The sequence below is a fragment of the Salmo salar genome, chromosome 13, assembly GCF_965601325.2.
Source record: "Salmo salar chromosome 13, fSalSal1, whole genome shotgun sequence".
In the NCBI taxonomy this organism is placed as follows: Eukaryota; Metazoa; Chordata; class Actinopteri; order Salmoniformes; family Salmonidae; genus Salmo; species Salmo salar.
In genome coordinates, this window is record NC_138303.1 from 31,587,698 (window position 1) to 31,609,870 (window position 22,173).

Below are 22,173 nucleotides of genomic sequence, written 5' to 3' on the forward strand. Positions count from 1 at the left end.
AAGATCAGGCAGGGAATAAAGACAAAAAACAAAAAAGGGACAAAAGTTGACAATGTTGCTGTGGGCTTTCTAGTGTTGCCCTGGGTGCTCTTGTACCTTCTCTTTGGCCTTGCTGGGGCTTGCGCTCTTGTTGTTGGTGATGGCTGCCGTGGTCTCCTTCTCTACCACGCCCACAAAGCGCTGCTCAGACTGGGTATGGAAGGATACGGTGCCTTTGGGCAGCTTCTTGATGCGCACCGCATGGTTCCTCTGGGCAGACAGCATGTCCTGCACAGGAGAGTGGAGGGAGAAAACATCCCTTTCAATTAGTGATGGTGTTCGATAATGCTCTCATTGAGATTGTCTGGATTATATTGGGGAGGTAGCCAGAGACCAAAATATATTTTAAACACAATGTGCCTAGGCGATTTGAATGGGTTCAAAGAGTGAGAATTCTTAATATTTAAAACAATTGACTGCATGTTCATTCCTAAAGCAAGATTTCCCTACTAAAATAACACCCTTGGAAGATTGGGGTTGCGTTAACGCAGAATTCGGTGTTTTTCACAACAACAAAAAGATAACGCATAGAAGAAATATCTTGCTGCGTTTTGTAAATGCAGATCTAAAATGCTTCTTATTGTAATTTCTGCTTGACAGACTTAAGCGTAAATCATAGTCCACAGACACTAGGAAACGATAGTTCAGCATCCCATTGTGACATAGATACATGGCTCCAAGACCACCAGCCGCAGGGACATAGAGCCCGAATGCGCAACTCCCCACAATTCCCAACCAACGCGCCGCGCCCTCTAGTCATTGGAATGTTTTGACAGTTAGACATTTTTGGAGCTGCGTTGAGAATTCAAAAAACATGAACGCCAACGGTCCAATATTCTAAAAACACTGCTGTGCGTATATGTACACGTTTGGTACTCTGACAGACCCTTCCGTTTGTGCTTCAGTTGCACTTCTCCACTTGGATGAGAATTCACAAACGGGCATTATATCAGAAGACTTACAGATGTGTAGCTACTTTTCTCCCGTACTTTTCTCATTGTAGTCTACTTGTCTCTGGTAAAATGAAAGATTAACTTCAACCAAAACATTAGAAAGAATGTAGCCAGCTATATATCCTATGATCAACAGGCATGCATTGTAAAAAATGTTTTGAATAAAAGACTTAGCTTATTCATTGTAAGTTACATTTACTTGTGTGGCTGCTAGCCAAATAGCGCTGCACTTCTGTTGTCATCTGATGAAAATTAAGCTTTTTCTGCCAAATGTGTTGCACAAATTTTCTGTGAAGGAAAACTATAGTTGCCCATCCCTGATCACTATTGAAGAGAAGAAAAAATCCACTACTTTCAATATAAAAACGAAGATGAAATTATTTAAAATGCAGATTTTTTGGATGGTTTCCATTTCGAAAATGTAGATTTCGGAACGCTAACATAACACCTGAAGATGGACAGAAAGAGGGCAGGCAAGAGTAAAGGAATTAAAAGACAGCATTTGTATGTTGAAAAACGGACCATGGACTTTTTCCCTGGACTCACGGGCACAACGGTGAACTCTACTTCGTCAGAGATGTGCAGCTGGCTCTCCTCCAGGACCTCGCTAAAGTGAAAGAACATCCTGGCGTCCCGGTCCACACACTTGATGAAGCCAAAGCCGTCGCGCATGGCAGCGATCACACCCTATAGGACAGAGAGGAGAGGGAGAGCCGTTACCACAGCAGAGATGCCGTCGACTCTATAACATCTAAAGGACAGTGTACTGCAGATACAATGCTGAAAAGTCCCAATCTTTCCCTTTCATTCAGGCCTGAAGGTTTCTGATCATGCATTTTGTAGGATTTACACAACATTATGGAATATGGACTAACAGAGAATTTAACTAGGTTGCCATATTAATTTATTAAAACCCCACAAACAAACTTCCTCAAATGAACTAGAGGGCGTACCATGGATCTCCTCAGGGTCCTTACCATCTCACGGGACTCCTTGGTGAAGTGGAAGGTATCGGGCAGGATGTCGATGTTGGTGGCCCGCTCCAGCTTGTCCCTTCGGTCCGTGGAAATGTTGAACTGCACATGGTCACCTTCCAGCAGGGTCACCTTGGACTTGGTGTCCTTCTCACCAAACAGGAGCTCCTTGTCCGTGTAACTGATCCTGGCACAGATGCGGCCTGGTAGTGGATCATTCTGAAATGGGGAGGAACAATGTAAAAAGATTTATCATTATCATCAAAATAATCTATATGATTCAGTAAAAAACAAAAACTCAGGTTACTTGTGAGCATAAAGGCATGGTTTAAGTTTCTGACCTGGTTCTTGGTTGTTACTTTAGGGATGACCTTGATAACAGTGCCTTCAAACTGCTCGATGCTGATGTCCTCAAATATGACTGTCCCCTGGGCGAGCAACCTCACGTCAGTAGCCACCTCTTTCCCCTAAAGGAGAGAAAACAAGATGCTTTAGTTACTTCAATGTTGCTTTCCCCCCCCCTCTATTAGGATATTATGTTGCATCTTTACAGGCTTATGGCATCAATATATGTTCAGAACATATACATGAGCAGGAATCATTTCTGTTGAATGGCTTTTCCTATTGAGACATATTGACTGCCATTAAACCTAAGCCTGCTTTGACAAGTCCCCAACATCTTAAGAACAACAACTTGATTCCAATGATCCAATACTGGCCTCGTATTCTATACTTTTGCAACAACTTGAGTTGGCTGGCCAGAACAGTTCCATGTGATGCCACCTACGTTTCTCTCTTTGATGGTAAACTCCACGTCGTCGCCGGCCTGCAGGGCCTCCAGGTCGCCCTTGAACTCGCTGTAGTGGAAGAAGATCTCCTTCACCACGTCAGCTCTCTCAATGAACCCAAAGGCCTCCTGGCAGACACAACACAAAGGGTTATAGAACATAATCAGGCACGTAGACTAGCGAATGTCCAGCCAGGGATCCACAACAGTGTAGTGTGGCTTTACCTTGGTGGCACAGACAACCCCCTGGCACCTCATCTGTTTCTTCTTTACCAGGACAATGTTGTGTGCACTGACTGCACCGGTGCTGAAACACACAAGATAGGCATGAGGAAAGGGCTAAGGTATTGTGCAATCAAACATTGTAAAAAGATAATTTGTTTGGGAAACAATAAGACACAAAGAAAAACAACTCACTGCTTGTTGGTTTCCATGTAGAAGCTGACTTTGTCTCCCGTGTCCAGGTGCATGTTGCCCTCTATGTCGTCTGGGGTGTAGGTCAAGTAAAACACCTCCTGCGTGGGAAGGAATCCATACTTTACATTACATTGACTACCAGCCTTGACATGACAAGTCTCTTTCTTTAGGCCATTTGACAGTCTTACCCCATTTCTCTCGTAGCACACACTGCCAGTGGGCACCTGCCCTGGAGCAGACTTGCCATCCAGGTGAGTAGGAATCGCTGAGACGACCTAACGGACAGGAAGAACCACATGGGGAGGAGATGGTTAAGAATGGCATTTGGGTGAGTCAGACAAACACGATTACCTAACTACAATCATTGTAATTAATTAGATTGCATAAATTACAATAATCAGGTAAGTGAAAAGACAAACTGGTTGATTTTCAAAAGTATATCAAGAAAGCAAAGGGCTACGTACTGTAGATACTACTGCATGAGATGTGAAATGCCAAATTGAAGAGAAGGCTAATAGAAAAGACTTCAATGGACATCAAAAAATTACATCCAATCAAGCTTATTCGATTGAATGACTTTCTGGATAAAGATTTATGCTCTGTACAATTCTTTATTTTCTATTTTGTTTAAACATTAAATCCCACCTCCACCCCTGAACACCACACAAATTGTATGTCGAGGAAAGTTAAGCCCATTGTAAATCTCCATGGAAACAGATGGTATCCCTAGTGTTTCAGACAAAACGGAGACACTAACGATAACATAAATAATGGAAAGACAAATGTGGATTTAGAATCAGATTCAAATCCTTGGGGAGAAAGGTTTAGTATAAAGAATGTACGCATCTATGAAACTATTAATGAACAAAAATTAGTGAAAAGATTTACAATGAGCTTGAACATACACCCAACCGACAAACACCAACATTGAGGTGACACGGACAAGAACAGAACCAAAAGTAAAATGGTGTTCCTTAACTGGATGAATATAACCATGCAGCACAGTAAATGGAGAGGCGTGCGAGTCTGGCCCCACCTGGCCCGAGATGCGCTCCTCTGGAAGCACCTCTGGTTTGATCTTAAGCAGCTTCACTGCTATGGGCTTGCCAGTACGCCTGTCTGAGGACACTTCAAACTCCACATCATCTGGAGAGGCAGAGAGAGATGTAAGAAAAACGGGTTTTGAGAAAATGTGTGTTCCACACCAAATACTGACCGGACATTCATGGAGTTCCATTGACTTAAAGGCTACCCACAGTATCTTGTGAAGAGACCGAGGCAGAAATCAATTGTCACCACTAAGCTCCCAGGATATCTTTGGGGGATTTTTTATTTTTTGACCAGATAAACATTAAGGGGCAGTTTCCCAAACACAGATTAAGCATAGTCCTTTACTAAAAAATAAACTCAAAAGGAGAATTTCATTTAAATGCTTTAGTCCAGGATTAGGCTTAATCTGTGTCTGGGGAAACCACCCCTAAAAGGTTGTGTTGTTTAGTAGAAGGCTGGTGGATGAGACTACTAAATGACTAGAAGAAGCCCTGGCCTCTCACCTCCTATCTTGAGCTCCTGCAGGTTGCCGTTGTACTGGGAGCAGTGAAAGAAGAGGCGTGCCTGCCGCTCCGAGCACTGGATGAACCCATAGGAGGTGAGCAGCTTCTCCACCACGCCAGTCTCCCTGATGCCCACCGCCGTGCCGTTGGCAAACGCGGTGTGCCCATTGTGGAGCATGCCAGGGTCAAAACTCATCTGAACAGAACAAGAACGGAGAATGTTACTCATTGAACAAATCAAAAGGTCAGTCAAAACACAGCTCTTAAAATTGAGAGCGGATGTGAGTTTATGAGTGGGATTGTGTAAATGTATGATAGAACAATTAATTGACAAATGAAACTCCCACACACACAGAATGGATCTATTTTACCCAAACATGCATTTAGTGAACACACATCTACAAAGACCAATCCCTACCCAAAATGTGCTTCCCGACAGGTGGTTGAACCAAAGTTTGGAGAGACTAACCCAAAGAGCTTTCTGGTGTTACCTGACAATTTCCCTCTCTTGTGAATTCCAGGGGGAGCACATTTGGCCAACCCCAGATTGGTTTTCATGTCGATTCAGACCATTCACTATAAGCTTGGGCAGTATACTGTATATACCGCAGTATTTGGAAAAAGCTCTGGGATGGTTTTCAATACTGTTTCAACTTTTTTTTAATACATAAAACATTTGAATATTTGTAGTTACTTTTAAGTAAATACCTGCAGTCCACTTGTGCAATACGTTAGGAGATAAAATAACATTGCTTTCTTCATTTCACCGGTCACATTATGTAACTTACGGTAGTCCCCAGTCACGAGGGGTTTGTTTACAAGCCCACGACGAGAGACCAGCGCCTATAGTCACTCACTGTCGTGTAGCATGCGCCAGGTGATCCAATTACATATTGAAATTCATAACTAAATGTTTACCAGCTAGATATCTTATAACTTGTCTAAAATGTGCTAAATGCTCTGCAGTTGTGCATTTGGTTTGCTAATGTAGTAATGTCAGCTAGTTAGCTATCTAGCTAAGCGGTTAGCTTCTTCCAAAACCAAGAGTCTTGCTGGCTAATATTCGTTTTGTGCCTGCAACAAACTGTGCAGCATTGGAGTTACTTGTATAATTTAGGTCAGAAACTGTACAAAATGTTTGCAATGCTCTCGTTAGCATTCTCTATGGGGATTCTTTAGTACTTGTAACCAGAATGCTAACATAATGCTAAGTGACATTAGATTTTTTTTTTTAAGCCCCTTGCGGTAAAACCATATGTGCCGGGATGGCACAGGCACGGTATGAAGGTATGGAAAGCTGGATACCATCCAACCCTAATTCACTACAAATAAAGGCCACACTGTAGTCATTTCTAGTTGGCTCGAGAAGCATGCACTTCTATTCACTCCATTTTTTACAATCACTATCGCAACTGAATCCACAAGCACCCCTAAATTGACAAAGTTAGGAACATTATACATGCAAAATCAGTTGGTTATAGAAACCATTGCCTTCTTCCATTGACTAGCACAATAATCAGTCATCAAGAACCACTGCAAAACAATCAAACCGTGCGGTTAGCAAACGTCACCAAAGGAGACCACAGGAGCAGACAGGGCAGTCCATCACTGAGGGTGCAACCGATGCGATGCCCACACAACATGCCCACTTACTGATCTCTGATACAGGGGTGTCCGCTTGTGTTTTTTGTGGGAAACCGAGAACGAGCGGGGGATAGCCACCACAGAGGTGGCAGAGGCAGTATTACGTGCCAAAGGGGGTTCAGAGTGCACTCTCTCCATATCTGACAGTGGGGTCAGGACTGGGTCACACTGGTTGGATGGAGGAGAGGAGTCAAAAGATTTTTGGAATTCAGAGATACTTGGAGCTGTGGTTTTAACCATGAGCTCAGATTTAATTCCATTACACCTCAGTGTTCTAGTTCTAAGGTATATTCTTAAGCTTTCTTTAACTGTAAAAGTGAGGCAAGTAAAAACACTGATCGATACTGACCCTGAGAATCATAATTCCATAAGAAAAACCCATAATAAATGTAATTAGCAGAGACCTAGCATCCCCATCACAAACTAAAAGAATACAAAAACACTTGCCATTCAGCATATTTGATGGAATGGAACAAAAGGTAGAGGAAGGAGGTCATGTAACATTTTAATTGCTGAAGTGGAATGAAACTCATGAAACTCAATGTTATATCATTATTATTGCCTGAAATAAAGTTAAACTGTCCAGTTAATCTCACTTTTTAAAGTTAATATTCTGCCCAAATAATGTTGTTGACTCGTCCTATACTCATGTGGTCAAAGTATTATTTGGCGGGAAAAAAACATCCTCAAATGTGTATCTCAAACAGTTTAAAAAAAATGCTTGCCATTTCCTCAGAACGTCATTATTTTATTACTGCTGCTCTTTAATTATTTGTTATTTGAATTTACTTATCTATTTTTTTACTTAGTCAACAATGCAGTTAAGAAAAAAAGTGTTACGGGCTTGTAAGTAAGCAATTCACGGTAAGGTCTACACCTGTATTCAGCGCATGTGACAAATAAAATGTCATTTTATTTGTTGGCTCATTGGCTGAGCTGGCTAATCAGCGGTCTACTTGCATTAATAATTTTTATGAAGCGCATCTACACAGTAAAGTAATAGTTGGTTACATGAACAGTTCCAGTGCAGCCTTGTCACCTTAGGGGGCTTTCACACCAAATGGGTTTGGAGTAGTCTTTCCCCGAACTCTGGTGCGCTTACTCACTTAGTTCAGTTCGTTTGGCCTGGTGTGAACACCATCCACACTTGGGGGCGCAAAAAACAACACACTGTGGTTCCCCCAAAAAGCGATGACAATTGGGACACAAAAGTGATGCTTCATGATAATGATAGATGGATTTAACGGAAGCATTTTGTCCGGTAAACAAATGACTTGCATGGACATGTGGTTTTGTTCAAGAATATTTGTTACATTTCAAAACAACCGGACCAAAATGAAAAAAATAAAAATACAATGTAACAAATAATCGAACTGATTCTAACTACAGCTCAAAAATGTTTGTAAAAACACCCTTCCTAGCAAAGCATCGATGCTAACAGAGTTGAACTTACTAGTAGTTAGTTAGTGATCCGTCCTCAATAGTTTTGATTTGCGGTTTTGATACCTAAGATTTCAGATTAAGCAACCTTGTTTCCACGCAGTTCCAAATAAACTAGTCTTACAAACTAACCTCTCTCGGTTATAAATTTGCTTAATTTCAGTCTAGTATTACTTGAGGAAGAATGACAGATTTTGTCCCAAGTCTCGTCGAAAGTGTCTTCTGTACTGTCTTCACTGCACAGAAGTTACTGATCAAACAGTTTGTTTATATTGTCTACATAAGATGGCAATTACAACACTAACCATATCCCACACCTTTAATCTAAGAGGTGGTGGGGCATGGCACAAAGCATTTACGGCCTCATTTACATAAATTGTGGTGGGTAAAACAGAATTTGAAACAAACCCAAATTCCCAGTAACCTTTAGACCACCCTGTACTTGCTACACAGCACCTGAGCAAAGGCTAGTCTCTGAGTCCAGAGCAATGGAAAGGTTAAGCCAGTCAGAGCAGAGGCAGGGCAAGGTGGGTGAATGGGTGTTCGATGGGGGGAGAAGACGGAGGGAGGAAGTGGTGGGGATGATGGAACTTACGGATCGGCCGTACGGTGACAGGCTGAGTCCGACAGGCGAGGTGCTGCTCAGGTCAGCGCTAACGAACGCGGCAGGCGGCGACGCGGGCAAGGTAAACTCGACAAAGCCTTTCCAGGGGCTGCCCATATTTTTCCATAAACTTGAGTCAAACTCCACCCCTTTGTTGTACTTGATTACTGGTTTGCTTGAACGCCTTGATTTTTCTAGTTATTTTTCCTCTTTTTTTTTTTAACCACCCAGTGGACGTCTGCAAGGGTAAAAGGGACAAAAATAAAGTAAAAAGTAGGCAAAAAAGGTCAGCCAGTGAGCAAAGTGTCAATCATGGGAAAGGGTCTGTGGGTGTGAGTAGACAAAGGAACATAAGGCTAGATGGACAGGTAGGATAAAGAGGCAGAGGAAAGCCTGCTAAAAACAACTTCCATAATGAAGTACGCCTATGGCTACAACAACAAAAAATATTTAAAAAATGAATACTTCACAACTGCGCTAAATTTCTCTGCAAGTGTTGGTGCAATTAATCTGGCTTGTTACCAATTGACCCAAAGCAAGTTACAGAATAATACCATTGTTAAAATTGTAGCACATGTGCACATGTACAAAGAGCAGCATATTGTTTAGTCAAGAAGGATTTCTGGGACATTTAGTGGATTATGTTTTCATAGTCAAATAAATATCTACATTGCTGCTCTATGACAGCCCAGCACTGAACCAGAGTAGAAATTGGGAGCATGTGCTTTCCCCTTCTTAGATTTAATTTCAAATGACATCTATATCAAATGTAATTTGATACATGCATTTTGTGAACTGCTGTAATAGTGTATCAATTGAGTCCTTTCAGTCCTTGATATGTGTAGATAAGTAAAAGCCTCATGCAGGGTAAAGGATATTTTTCAGTTTGTGCAAATTTCTTTGGAGATGGACAAGATGGCTGGGCATATAAAGGATGCCTTTACAGACCTGACACATTCAAACATGCGCCATAATTATTATTATTATTTTTTAAATGAGAGTTTAAAAAAAAATCCTACTAAGCTTTGTAATAGAAATTCAGCTGCCCCAACATTTATGGAATAAGTGTGTAAAAAAATAAATAAAAAGACCTACCTTGATTTGGCGTCTTAAAAGGTGTGGTCTTGAACGTTAACGACTGTGCAGATGTTGCAGATCTTCTCTTCAAACACACACACACACACACCCACACGTATTTGTTGCAGGTTTCTGGCACAAGTTCTGCATACGAGTTGCATATAGAAAAAAATAAAATAAAAATAGGAGGCAAACGCAGGTGCAATAACACTGCTTGAAATCAACAAAATGAACAGAGCACAAGGAGATAGAGAAAGGAGATGGGGAGACAGCTAAAGGGATGAGAAGGAAAAAAAACTAGCAGACAGCAGCCCTCTAAGCACCCCGGGGTGAGTTGGTGGTGCGGTGAGGTGAGGAGGGCTGGGAGCAGCGTTGGGACGTGTGCTTTGTCAAAGCTGTTGAGTAGGCACAAACTTCTGGTCTCAGATCAGTTATGTTCTCGGGTTTGCAATTTTGGCAAAGGATTGTTTCTCTTGAGCGCGTTTCGATTGGGCAGCTGTGTATCTTGTCTTTGGTTGTTTCTTCGTTTTGTTTGCTTCTATATTTTCCTTTGAAGTGAGCCTTTCCTTTTATTGAGTTGTTGCGACTTTGTTCATTTTGGGATGTTTCTCTTGAATTTGTTTCTTCGTTGTGATCTGAACTTGAAGAAGCAGTTGCGGATAGTACAAAAAAAATTCAGTTCCGTTTCACTTCATACTGTTGAGAAAAAGAAATACACTATTAGTTGACAATAGATCAATGTAGCCTACATATTTCCTACTGGTGTGAATATACAACTAGAAAAACTGGGTGAAGCCTGAAACGCAAAATTCTTGCTTGAAAAGAATTGGTCTTAGTTTCTTTTTTTTTTTTTTACCATTTTAAAAATTGTACACAAGTCACAGTAATTGTTACCCAGAAATGATTTGATATATAAATAAAGACAGCTGCATTGGACCTTTAATGTTTTTATCGTCACATGAGAAAGTTAAAGCCGCCTGTGGACTAGTGCCCTGGGTCATTTCCTTTTCATGCGAATTAAACTCCAGATTCTTTGCACCCAGGCTAAAAGGCCTAAAGATAGACCATCTTCAGCTGCCCGACTACGTGCAAGTCCTGTGGATAAACAAGTCCCTGTGCATATCTTTGATCATATTGATGGCACAGTTTCTGACCAGGGAGGTGTGTGTAATCATATGAACTATGTCATAATCCACAGTCTCAGACACTGATCCTAACATTCAAGCTAACTGTATACACAGTAACAAGAAGCAGAGACACACCAAGTTTGGCTTTTGGGACAACGCCCTTGGCTGGGCATTGCTGGCATTATTGACCTAATTGCAATTGGCTGAACAGGGCCACGTGAAAACTAATCTGACATGGCAGTGTCGCAATGTGTGCCATCCCACCTGGTTTCCAGAGTGTTCAAAAATAATGTTGTGAAAGGGGTCAAATTTCATTCCAAGGAGTGGATAGGTCTTTATAGGTCCTACTTGGCAATCAGGCTAGAGTTGTTTATTGACAGCAGCGCTCAGTTGAACCTCTTTGAAGTCAAAGTTTCAGTGAAATTATGCAATCTATGGCTTAAGGCGTTCGCACGCTTACCAGCCGAAACTCTTCGGAAGAGTTTGAGCAAACATAATCTTTGTTCGTTTTGAACTATAGTAAGAGTTTTTTCAGCTGTTCAGACACACACAAAAAAAAGTCCAAGGCAAGCAGGTAGCCAAACTCTACGCCCCTTCGTTGGTGATTGGTCGACAGTAGGGATTTTCAATTAAGTCTTGACATTCAACGAGAGTACTTGTTTTCTTGCACATTTTTTTCATTGAGAAATACCAATCTGAAGCAAGCGGGCGCCTTTTGTTTATCTACATAAAATTATAAACTGGGTGGTTCGAGCCCTGAATGCTGATTGGCTGACAGCTGTGGTATATCAGACCGTATCCCATACTTATGGAAGAAGAAAAAGAAAAAAAATGTACTGCTCTAATTACGTTCACAACCAGTTTATAATAGCAATAAGGCACCTCAGGGGTTTGTGGTATATGGCCAAAATAACAAGGCTAAAGGCAGTATGCAGGCACACCGCATTGCGATATGTCTATGTCCTGGGAAATGTTCTTGTTACTTAAAACGTCATGCTAGTCACATTAGTGCACGTTAGCTCAACCGTCCTGCGGGGGGAAGACACACACCCTGTAGAGGTTAACAACAGCCCTTAGCCTTGATATATTGGCCATATACCACACCCTCCCGGCCTTATTGCTTAAACATGATGCCTTGCCATTCAGATGCCAATTGACATCTGCATTAACATGTGGTTTGATAACACTCTTTAATAACTAACTGTTTGGTTACAGCATGTCATTGTGTGGTCAGGCTGTCATGATGGGATTGGCACAACTCGACTACCATTTTTCAAGGTACGTTGACACATTACACCGATGTAAATGTTAAACTGAGAATGGTCTGCAATTTCATCACCCTTGGTAATATGGTCACGTTGATTGAAAGGAGTGGAGGAAACGTATGTTCACTCCGACAACAATCCTTACTGAAACCAATGAAGCGGTACCTCAGCGCCATGCCTGGGGCCAAAAGGCTCCTGAACAGCTTCTAGTCCCAAGCCACAAGACTGCTGAACAGTTAATTAAATGGCTACCCTATTTGCATTTACCCCCTTTTTATTTGCACAGACTCTTGCACTGGCTCCATGTTCATTCACTGGACTCTACCCCAACCCACATACATATTGATGACACGCACACACAGTTTATTATCTATCCTGATTGCCTAGTCACTAAAGACGTTAACGGTTCACCGACTAGCCACCAAAAATACATTTGACCACTCATGCTTACCGGGCTTTAGATTAATTTTCCAAATTTTGTGGAATTATATTGGCGCATGTATTTTCGTTAGTTGTCATGCATTTTATTTATCACATGCGCACAGCATACAGAGCCTAGTTTGAGGAGCTGAATAACCTACCACCTGTCAGACAGCACAAGAGTAGCTCCTCAAAGCCTATAGGGTACTGGAGTGAAACTTGCTTTTGTAAGCCCAGTCATTGCGCAACAACAATTCTAAATGCAATCGTATGTTAACTTTGCTGGCCATGAATAAAAAGGAGCTATTTTTTTTATTTTAACTCGTAAAGCGTGCCTCCCATTCGTATGCATAGGCTATAGCCTGCCTACCGTTGACTATCAGCACGTCACTCCCACTTTTCCATTTGAGCTTGAGGTAGGATAATTGTTTAAAACCTGAACATTTTACTTTACTTCAAATAATGAGGCATGTCTTACCTTGCTTCAAAGTAGCCTTGTGAAAATCCATCCATAGAAATATGAAGGCAATTATTTAATGAATACTTCCTCAAGCCATTGACCAGCATTTCTCTCCTGTTCTATTGGTTTTCATATCAACTTTCTTTCGTTGTCCAGAAGCCAAAATCACAATGCTAGTCAGATAGGGCAGCTGTGCTTCTAGCTCTTAGGCAACTTTGCAGTAGGGCTGGGCAATATGGCAAATACATACATACGATAATTATCACAATTTTAACCAAATAATGTTTAAAAGGGTCATTTCTGCTTCAGACTAAAGCCTGCCTGAACAAACCAAAGGCTTTAATGTTTCTTATTTATTGTCAGAAGTAGAAGAACTCACAAATAACATTAACTCCACTTTTTTTAAAGCTAAAAACCCTGACAAGTTTTGGAGAAAAAAGAAATACAAAAATTGTGCAAGTCAATATGCATTATAACTGTTAGCCTAATGGCACATCACAGTTGAAGTTGGGGTAGTTGTTGTCTTACAAGCAAGAAAAGACAAGTCTGTCTACGGTCTCTGGCTTTAAAGCTGCCCTATGGCAGGTCACTATGTTGCCACCTGTGCTAAAAACACGCTCTGACGGGGAGCTGGTTGCAGGAATGCACAGGTTGCGCTTTTGACAGGTGGCTGACTTTGGGAACGTTTTTTGGTTGATCTTCACCAGTCCAGTGGATTGGTTTCACTGTCAGCATCAGGAGACTGAAGGTAGCAGCAGAGTTCCTTTTCTACCAGCTGGATTTCAGTTAGACCGGTGGTGGAGCATGGCTTTTTAAAAACTGCCCAGGGACTTTCTTTTTAGCTGTCAGTTTTGGTGAAGCAGCATCAACGTCTCCCTGTGCTGGGCTTGGGTTTTCATGTTCCTCATTGACCATCTCTGAGACAGCTCTTGCGGCCCACCTTCTCTTTGATGTATTGTGTTTTAAACCGAGGGTCGGCCAACGAGGCTATGTCCAGGTCATCTGTGGCTAGGTCATCATATTTCTCATTCAGATAGTCCATGAATATCATTTTGATGGTTTGGGTGAGCTCGGTTTCACCATCATCAGGTTTCATAACCTCTGTATTGAACAGGTATAGTACTGGCTTCAGGTAAGACACACTGACATAAGACTCACCAGACAGAGCATCTGAATTCTAGGAGTGGGGTCACTGCCTGGTTGATGGACTTGAACATCTATATAGGTGGGAGCAAAGTGCCAGGTCTTCTTGTCATTGGACAAGACCTGTGAAATGGCCTTCTCCTGCGGCAGTAGTCTTTGCAACATCTTTTGACGTGATCCCCACCTGTTAGGCGACTGTCACCAACTTGTGCTGGGGTAGGTTGTGCTCTTTTTGAGCAACTGCCAGGTCTCTTCTTTTTCCACGAATAGGAAAAGGCACCTACCACTTTCTTACACACGCCAATTGCTCGATAAACCCATTTGTCTCTACCCACTCTCTAAGAGAAAATAGATTTTAATAAAATGTTAATCACAATAATCCCTTTAGTATGTACAAATGTAATATTTAACTTACTCAGTTGAATATAAAACGCACATTTAGTTTCATCCAACCAGTCACTTCAATATACACAATTGACAAGGTTACTTACCAATGGCCAAGTGCAGACAATGTCCAAAACATTGCAGTCGGGTCCATTTGTTGATTTGAGCAGCCTTCACCGCGTTCGCACCACTATCTATTGTAATGCAGACCTGTCTGTCTTGACTGAGTCCCCAGGAGGCGAGAGCGTCAATGAGCCACTCTGCTATAGCTTCACCCGTGTGGTCGTCGGGAAAGTATGTTGTTTGAAGGCATTTATTTCGAAGATCCCACTCTGTCAATATAGTGGATAGTGAGGCTAATAAGGCTCTGACGTGCGACTAGACCACAGATCGGTAGTAGCAGCAAAATATGTCAAATCTGTCTTAAGCTGTTCCTCAACCTTTTCCCTAAACTCGACGTAGAGTTTAGGCAGTGCGGTGTGAGAAAAATGTTTGTAGCCAGGGAGCCAGGGACCTGGGGTCAATTGATAAGCCTCTTGAAACCTTCCTTATCGACTGTGCTAAATGGTAGCATGTCCTTAGCAATGCATAATAGCATGTGTGATGTATTTGTGTCTTTTCGATGTTTGCTCGTAGGGCATAAACGCTGTCAGTGTTGACTGCTTCGGGTGAACATCCCTAGATTGGTTGGTGCTTTATCAATACCGTGGCGCAAACACAAACTTTCTGCATGTTCCAAAGAGTGATTTTGCTTCAGACGGTGAAAAAGGTTTGTCCTATTACCAGACTTGGTAGCCACCCGTCTACGGCACAATTTGCACCGAACATTGCTCTGCTCTTTGTCAAACCACTTCCAAATAACAAACAGTTGAACCCTTTTTATCAGTAATTTCTTTGTTGGAAGCTGCTCCTTCTCCATGGCTATCACTGCCACTGTTTTCACCTACATCACTAATTTTGTGTGGTTAATAGTGGCTACTCCATCACTTGAGGTGCTAAGTGGTTTTTAGTGGGCGTATACCTATCCACATGCATATTGTCACTTCTCCGCACATTCCTATAGATCCACAGACGATGCAATCGCCATCACACTGCCCTATCCCATCTGGACAAGAGGAATACCTATGTTCATTGACTATAGCTCAGCATTCAACACCATAGTACCCTCCAAGCTCATCATTAAGCCTGGGGCCCTGGGTCTGAACCCCGCCCTGTGAAACTGGGCCCTGGACTTCCTGACAGGCCACCCCGAGGTGGTGAAGGTAGGAAACAACACCACTTCGCTGATCCTCAACACAAGGGTGTGCTCAGCCCCCTCCTGTACTCCCTGCTCACCCATGACTGCCTGGCCACACACAGCTCCAACTCAACCATCAAGTTTGCAGACAACAACAGTAGTAGGCCCCATTACCAACAATGACGAGACAGCCTACAGGGAGGAGGTGAGGGCCCTGGGAGTGTGGTGCCAGGAAAATATCCTCTCGCTCAACAAAACAAAGGAGCTGATGGTGGACTTCAGGAAACAGCAGAGGGAGCACCCCCCTATCGACATTGACAGGACCGCAGTGGAGGTGAATTTAAACCCCATTATTTAATTTAAATTTAAAATTTAAATTCAATTTAAAACATTAAACCCCTACAACTCATCCAGAATGCCGCAGCCCGTCTGGTGTTCAACCTTCCCAAGTTTTCTCACGTCACCCCGCTCCTCCGCTCTCTCCACTGGCTTCCAGTTGAAGCTCGCATCCGCTACAAGACCAGGGTGATTGCCTACGGAGCTGTGAAGGGAACGGCACCTCCATACCTTCAGGCTCTGATCAGGCCCTACACCCAAACAAGGGCACTGCGTTCATCCACCACTGGCCTGCTGGCCCCCCTACCTCTGAGGAAGCACAGTTCCCGCTCAGCCCAGTCAAAACTGTTCGCTGCTCTGGCACCCCAATGGTGGAACAAGCTCCCTCACGACGCCATGACAGCGGAGTCAATCACCACCTTCCGGAGACACCTGAAACCCCACCTCTTTAAGGAATACCTAGGATAGGATAAAGTAATCCTTCTAACCCCCCCCCCCCCTTAAAAGATTTAGATGCACTATTGTAAAGTGGTTGTTCCACTGGATATCATAAGGTGAATGCACCATTTTGTAAGTCGCTCTGGATAAGAGCATCTGCTAAATGACTTAAATGTAAATGTAATGTAATGAGGTGGAACGCTTCAAGTTCCTTAGCGTACACATCACTGACAAATTGAAATAGTCCACCCACAGACAGTGTGGTGAAGGAGGCTGAAGAAATGTGGCTTGGCACTTAAAACTAGGCATGCACGATATATAAAAAATAAATTAGGTAAGCATATCAGAATCGGCCAATATTAGCTAAAAATGCCAACATCGGCGCAATGTCTAGTTTAACCTGTTTAGGATAGGGGGCAGTATTTTCACGGCCGGATAAAAAACGTACCCGATTTAATCTGGTTATTACTCCTGCCTAGAAACTAGAATATGCATATAATTATTTGATTTGGATAGAAAACACCCTAAAGTTTCTAAAACTGTTTGAATGGTGTCTGAGTAAAACAGAACTCATATGGCAGGCCAAAACCTGAGAAGATTCCATACAGGAAGTGCCCTGTCTGACCATTTCTTGTCCTTCTATAGCCTCTTTATCGAAAATAGAGGATCTCTGCTGTAACGTGACATTTTTTAAGGCTCCCATAGGCTCCAGAATGGGGAATGATGACTCTGCAGTCCCTGGGCGAAAAACAGTAGGGCTTTTGGAAAGTGGTCGTTCTGAGAACAATGACACGGGCGCACGCGTGCATATGACGACTACATTTTCTATTTTCAGTGTTTGAACAAAAACAAGGTCTCCCGGTCGGAATATTATCGCTATTTTACGAGAAAAATCGCATAAAAATGTATTTTAAACAGCGTTTGACATGCTTCGAAGTACGGTAATGGAATATTTAGAATTTTTTTGTCACGATACGCGCCGGCGCGTCACCCTTCAGATAGTGTCTTGAACGCAAGAACAAAACGCAGCTATTTGGATACAACTATGGATTATTTGGAACAAAAACAACATTGGGTGTTGAAGTAGAAGTCCTGGGAGTGCATTCTGACGAAGAACAGCAAAGGTAATCCAATTTTTCTAATAGTAAATCTGAGTTTGGTGAGTGCCAAACTTGGTGGGTGTCAAAATAGCTAGCCATGATGGCCGGGCTATTTACTCAGAATATTGCAAAATGTGCTTTCACCGAAAAGCTATTTTAAAAATCGGACACCGCGATTGCATAAAGGAGTTCTGTATCTATAATTCTTAAAATAATTGTCATGTTTTTTGTGAACGTTTATCGTGAGTAATTTAGTAAATTCACCGGAAGTTTTCGGTGGGAATGCTAGTTCTGAACAAAACATGCTAATGTAAAAAGCTGGTTTTTGATATAAATATGAACTTGATTGAACAAAACATGCATGTATTGTATAACAATGTCCTAGGAGTGTCATATGATGAAGATCAAAGGTTAGTGCTGCATTTAGCTGTGGTTTTGGTTTTTGTGACATTATATGCTAGCTTGAAAAATGGGTGTGTGATTATTTCTGGCTGGGTACTCTCCTGACATAATCTAATGTTTTGCTTTCGTTGTAAAGCCTTTTTGAAATCGGACAATGTGGTTAGATAAAGGAGAGTCTTGTCTTTAAAATGGTGTAAAATAGTCATGTTTGAAAAATGGAAGTTTTTGGATTTCTGAGGTGTTTGTAATTCGCGCCACGCTCTATCATTGGATATTGGCGAGGTGTTCCGCTAGCGGCACATCTAGATGTAAGAGGTTAACGCCGATGTGAAAAACCGACGTTAAAGCTGCATACCTATATAACGTAGGTAAATGACACCACGAAAAATACTGCACTACACGTGCAACACAGCATTCCTAACCTAGCCCACAATGTCTGCTGTGTGGTGGATCTATTTTGAAGATTCAAAGGAAGATAAAAAAGGCCATATGCAACATTTGTGCTGCTATTATTTCCAGAGGGGAGAAAGTGAAATCTTTCAATATCACAAACCTAATTACTCATTTGAAAGTGCATCACCCCCAGAGGTTCAACGACTACATAGAACAAACGCAGGAAAAAACTAGGTGCACACTTCCAACAACTGCTTAGTGTGCTCGGGTACAACCTCTATGTTGTGAGTGGCTACCTGGTTGATCCTGCCAGTAGCATAAGCTTGTCTCAAAGATTAAGCCATGCAAGTCTAAGTACACACGGCCGGTACAGTGAAACTGCGAATGGCTCATTAAATCAGTTCAGCGAGACAACCCAAGGCAAAATCCATTAACGCCAAGATAATGGAATTTTGCCCTTGACAATCAACCGTTCTCTGTTGTGGATGATGTTGGCTATTGCCGTGGATGATGTTGGCTATTGCCGACTGGACGACCACCTCAAGCCCCGGTACACTCTACCAAGTAGGTACTATTTTTCAGATGTTGCCCTACCGGAGTTACACAGTACATCCATGAGCTACTTGCTATGGTCATCACTGCTATTAGCTTCACGTCTGACATTTGGATGAGCGACGTCAGCCCCATGAGCATGCCGAGTCTGACAGCACAGTGGGTCGACGAGGATTTCATACTGAAGAAATCCATATTGCATTCTCAAGAATGTGCTGGTTCTCATACCACTGCTGCCATTTCAATGGCATTTGAGAACATGAACACACTCCTAGCGCCATTCGAACTACTGACTCGAGAAATAAGCTCATCAACCGCATCTGCAGATACCCTCGGGCATGGCATTGAAACGCCTGCTCAACAAAAATGACAATACAGACCGTCGGGTTAACTTGGAGTACTTTACTAGAGGATGTGAACAAGCAATTAGGTGGCATTCTCTTTGAGCCTCTTTACGGTGTCGCCACCATGCTCGATGCTAGGTACAAGGACCGCTACTTTGATGCAGACAAGAAACCGGGTTTACGAGAAATGTTAAAGACACAGCTGGACAAGATGGAAACGGAGACAATGACAGTACGCACCGAGGAAGAGGCCACGGACAGACAGAGCTGAAACTTCACTGCTTGACATGTATGATGAAATCCTGGTTGAGAATGAAACGACTGAACAAAATGACCAACACAGAAAGTATGCAAAATACATTTTGATTATGTTTTACTGGTAATGGGGACATACAGTTGAAGTCAGAAGTTTACATACACCTTAGCCAAATACATTGAAACTCAGTTTCACAATTCCTGATATTAAATCTAGTAAAAATTCCCTGTCTTAGGTCAGTTAGGATCACCACTATATTTTAAGAATGTGAAATGTCAGAAAAATAGTACAGAATGATTTATTCCAGCTTTTATTTCTTTCATCACATTCCCAGTGGGTCAGAAGTTTACAAACACTCAACTCGTATTTGGTAGCATTGCCTTTAAATTGTTTAACTTGGGTCAATGTTTTGGGTAGCCTTCCACAAACTTCGCACAATAGGTTGGGTGAATTTTGGCCCATTCCTCCTGACAGAGCTGGTGTAACGGAGTCAGGTTTGTAGGCCTCCTTGCTTGCACATGCTTTTTCCGTTCTGCCAACAAATTGTCTATGGGATTGAGGTCAGGGCTTTGTGATGGCCACTCCAATACCTTGGACTTTGTTGTCCTTAAGCCATTTTGCCACAACTTTGGAAGTATGCTTGGGGTCATTGTCCATTTGGAAGACCCATTTGCAATCAAGCTTCAACTTCAATGACTGATATCTTGAGATGTTGCTTCAATATATCCACATAATTTTCCTCCCTCATGATGCCATCTATTTTGTGAAGTGCACCATACCCTCCTCGTTTTACTGTGGATATAGATACATTTGTACCGGTGTCCTCCAGCATCTTCACAAGGTCCTTTGCTGTTGTTCTGGGATTGATTTGCACTTTTTGCATGAAAGTACGTTCATCTCTAGGAGACAGAATGTGTCTCCTTCCTGAGCGGTATGATGGCTGCGTGGTCCCATGGTGTTTATACTTGCGTACTATCGTTTGTACAGATGAACGTGGTACCTTCAGGCGTTTGGAAATTGCTCCCAAGGATGAACCAGACTTGTGGAGGTCTGCAAATGTTTGAGGTCTTGGCTGATTTCTTTTGATTTTCCCATGATGTCAAGCAAAGAGGCACTGAGTTTGAAGGTAGTCCGTGAAATACATCAACAGGTAAACTTCCAATTGACTCAATGATGTCAATTAGTCTATCAGAAGCTTCAAAAAGCCATGACATCATTTTCTGGAATTTTCTAAGCTGTTTAAAGGCACAGTCATCTTAGTGTATGTAAACTTCTCACCCACCGGAATTGTGATACAATGAATTATAAGTGAAATAATCTGCCTGTAAACAATTGTTTGTAAAATGACGTGTCATGCACAAAGTAGATGTCCTAACCGACTTGCCAAAACTATAGTTTGTTAACAAGAAATTTGTGGAGTGGTGGAAAAACGAGTTTTAATGACTCCAACCTGAGTGTATGTAAACTTCAAAAATTGTATATCGGTGCATCCCTACCTAAAACCCTCAAACTTTTACAGATGCACAATTGAGAGCATCCTGTCGGGCTGTATCACAGCCTGGTACGGCAATTGCACCGCCCAGAACCGCAGGGCTCTCCAGAGGGTGGTGCGGTCTGCACAACGCATCACCGGGGACAAACTACCTGCCCTCCAGGACACCTACAGCACCCGAAATCACAGGAAGGCCAAAAAGATCATCAAGGACAACAACCACCTGAGCCACTGCCTGTTCACCCCGTTATCATCCAGAAGGCGAGGTCAGTACAGGTGCATCAAAGCTGGGACTGAGAGACTGAAAAAACAGCTTCAATCTCAAGGTCATCAGACTTTTAAATAGCCATCAGTAGCACCTTAGAGGCTGCTGCCCTATACGGACTTGAAATCACTGGCCACTTTAATAACGTTTCGATATTTTGCATTACTCATCTCATATGTATATACTGTACTCTATTCTACTGTATCTTAGTCTATGCCGCTCCAATATTGCTTGTCCAAATACTTATATTCTTAATTCCATTCCTTTACTTTGGATTTGTGTGCACTGTTGTGAAATTATTAGATATTACTGCACTGTTGGAGCTAGAAACACAAGCATTTCGATACACCCACACATACACCCACACATAAACACGTGTATGTGACCAATAATTTTATTTATAGTATTTTCTATTAAGTTCATCATCTTTCTAAGTTTCTAATAGAGATTTTCATTTTTGTCACTCATGGAATTTCTGGCATTAGGTGCGCTATTTAGAACTGGTTTCCACAAATTGTATTTTGGCAAATTGAAAAATGACGTTTTATTAGCTGCTTCATTACAGGAGTTGCATGATCAATAATAGGCTATAGCCTTTTGGCTGTAAGACGATATGCAACAACAGCAAGCTTGTTTCCATTAAGCTTTTAATGACAAATGTCTGGTCCTTGTATGCATGCATAGTAAGGCGAGAGGTTTTGCTCGCTCCAAAATCTTGCCAAAATAGGTCCAATGCATTTCCAGGGGATTATTTTGGGCCTAAGCTTGTCGCCTGCCCTCCCGCCTTGGGACGACTCCCATTGTTAGAGTGGAAACATAAGCATCTCGTCATTATATACAGTACCAGTCAAAAGTTGACACCTACTCATTCAATGGTTTTTCATTATTTTTTACTATTTTCTACATTGTAGAATAATAGTGAAGACATCAAAACTAATAAATAGCACATATGGAAACATGTAGTATCCCCCAAAAAAGTGTTAAACAAATCAAAATATATTTTAGATTCTTCAAAGTAGCCACACTTTGCCTTGATGACAGCTTTGCATACTCTTGGCATTCTCTCAAACA

The 22,173-nt window shown here is 42.1% G+C and overlaps 1 protein-coding gene and 1 long non-coding RNA gene across 14 annotated transcripts in view; one reads left to right on the forward strand and one right to left on the reverse strand.

The window, feature by feature from the left end:
• Window positions 1–22,173, reverse strand: part of LOC106566849 (cold shock domain-containing protein E1) — a 33,460-nt gene that overhangs the window by 7,668 nt on the left and 3,619 nt on the right. Inside the window, exons 1-14 of one of the 13 annotated variants that reach the window (XM_082959977.1) lie at window positions 12,779–12,797; window positions 9,507–10,184; window positions 8,403–8,649; window positions 6,377–6,535; window positions 4,724–4,919; window positions 4,150–4,316; window positions 3,359–3,445; window positions 3,171–3,289; window positions 2,979–3,060; window positions 2,754–2,882; window positions 2,308–2,433; window positions 1,946–2,185; window positions 1,515–1,679; window positions 97–267 (exon numbers count right to left, since the gene is read on the reverse strand). In XM_082959977.1, coding sequence (XP_082816103.1) covers window positions 97–267; window positions 1,515–1,679; window positions 1,946–2,185; window positions 2,308–2,433; window positions 2,754–2,882; window positions 2,979–3,060; window positions 3,171–3,289; window positions 3,359–3,445; window positions 4,150–4,316; window positions 4,724–4,919; window positions 6,377–6,535; window positions 8,403–8,528 — 1,767 coding nt within the window. In that variant the 5' untranslated portion in view covers window positions 8,529–8,649; window positions 9,507–10,184; window positions 12,779–12,797. Of the gene's footprint in view, window positions 1–96; window positions 268–1,514; window positions 1,680–1,945; window positions 2,186–2,307; window positions 2,434–2,753; window positions 2,883–2,978; window positions 3,061–3,170; window positions 3,290–3,358; window positions 3,446–4,149; window positions 4,317–4,723; window positions 4,920–6,376; window positions 6,536–8,402; window positions 8,650–9,506; window positions 10,185–12,778; window positions 12,798–22,173 lie in introns of those variants that run through there. The other 12 variants (XM_014135336.3, XM_082959982.1, XM_082959980.1 and 9 more) reach the window with 12 other exon arrangements.
• The window catches only part of LOC145860032 (uncharacterized), a 30,032-nt gene continuing 19,524 nt past the window's right edge, over window positions 11,666–22,173 (forward strand). Inside the window, exons 1-2 of the long non-coding RNA XR_014380024.1 lie at window positions 11,666–11,893; window positions 20,865–21,103. This is a non-coding gene — a long non-coding RNA (uncharacterized LOC145860032). The remainder of the gene's footprint in view (window positions 11,894–20,864; window positions 21,104–22,173) is intronic.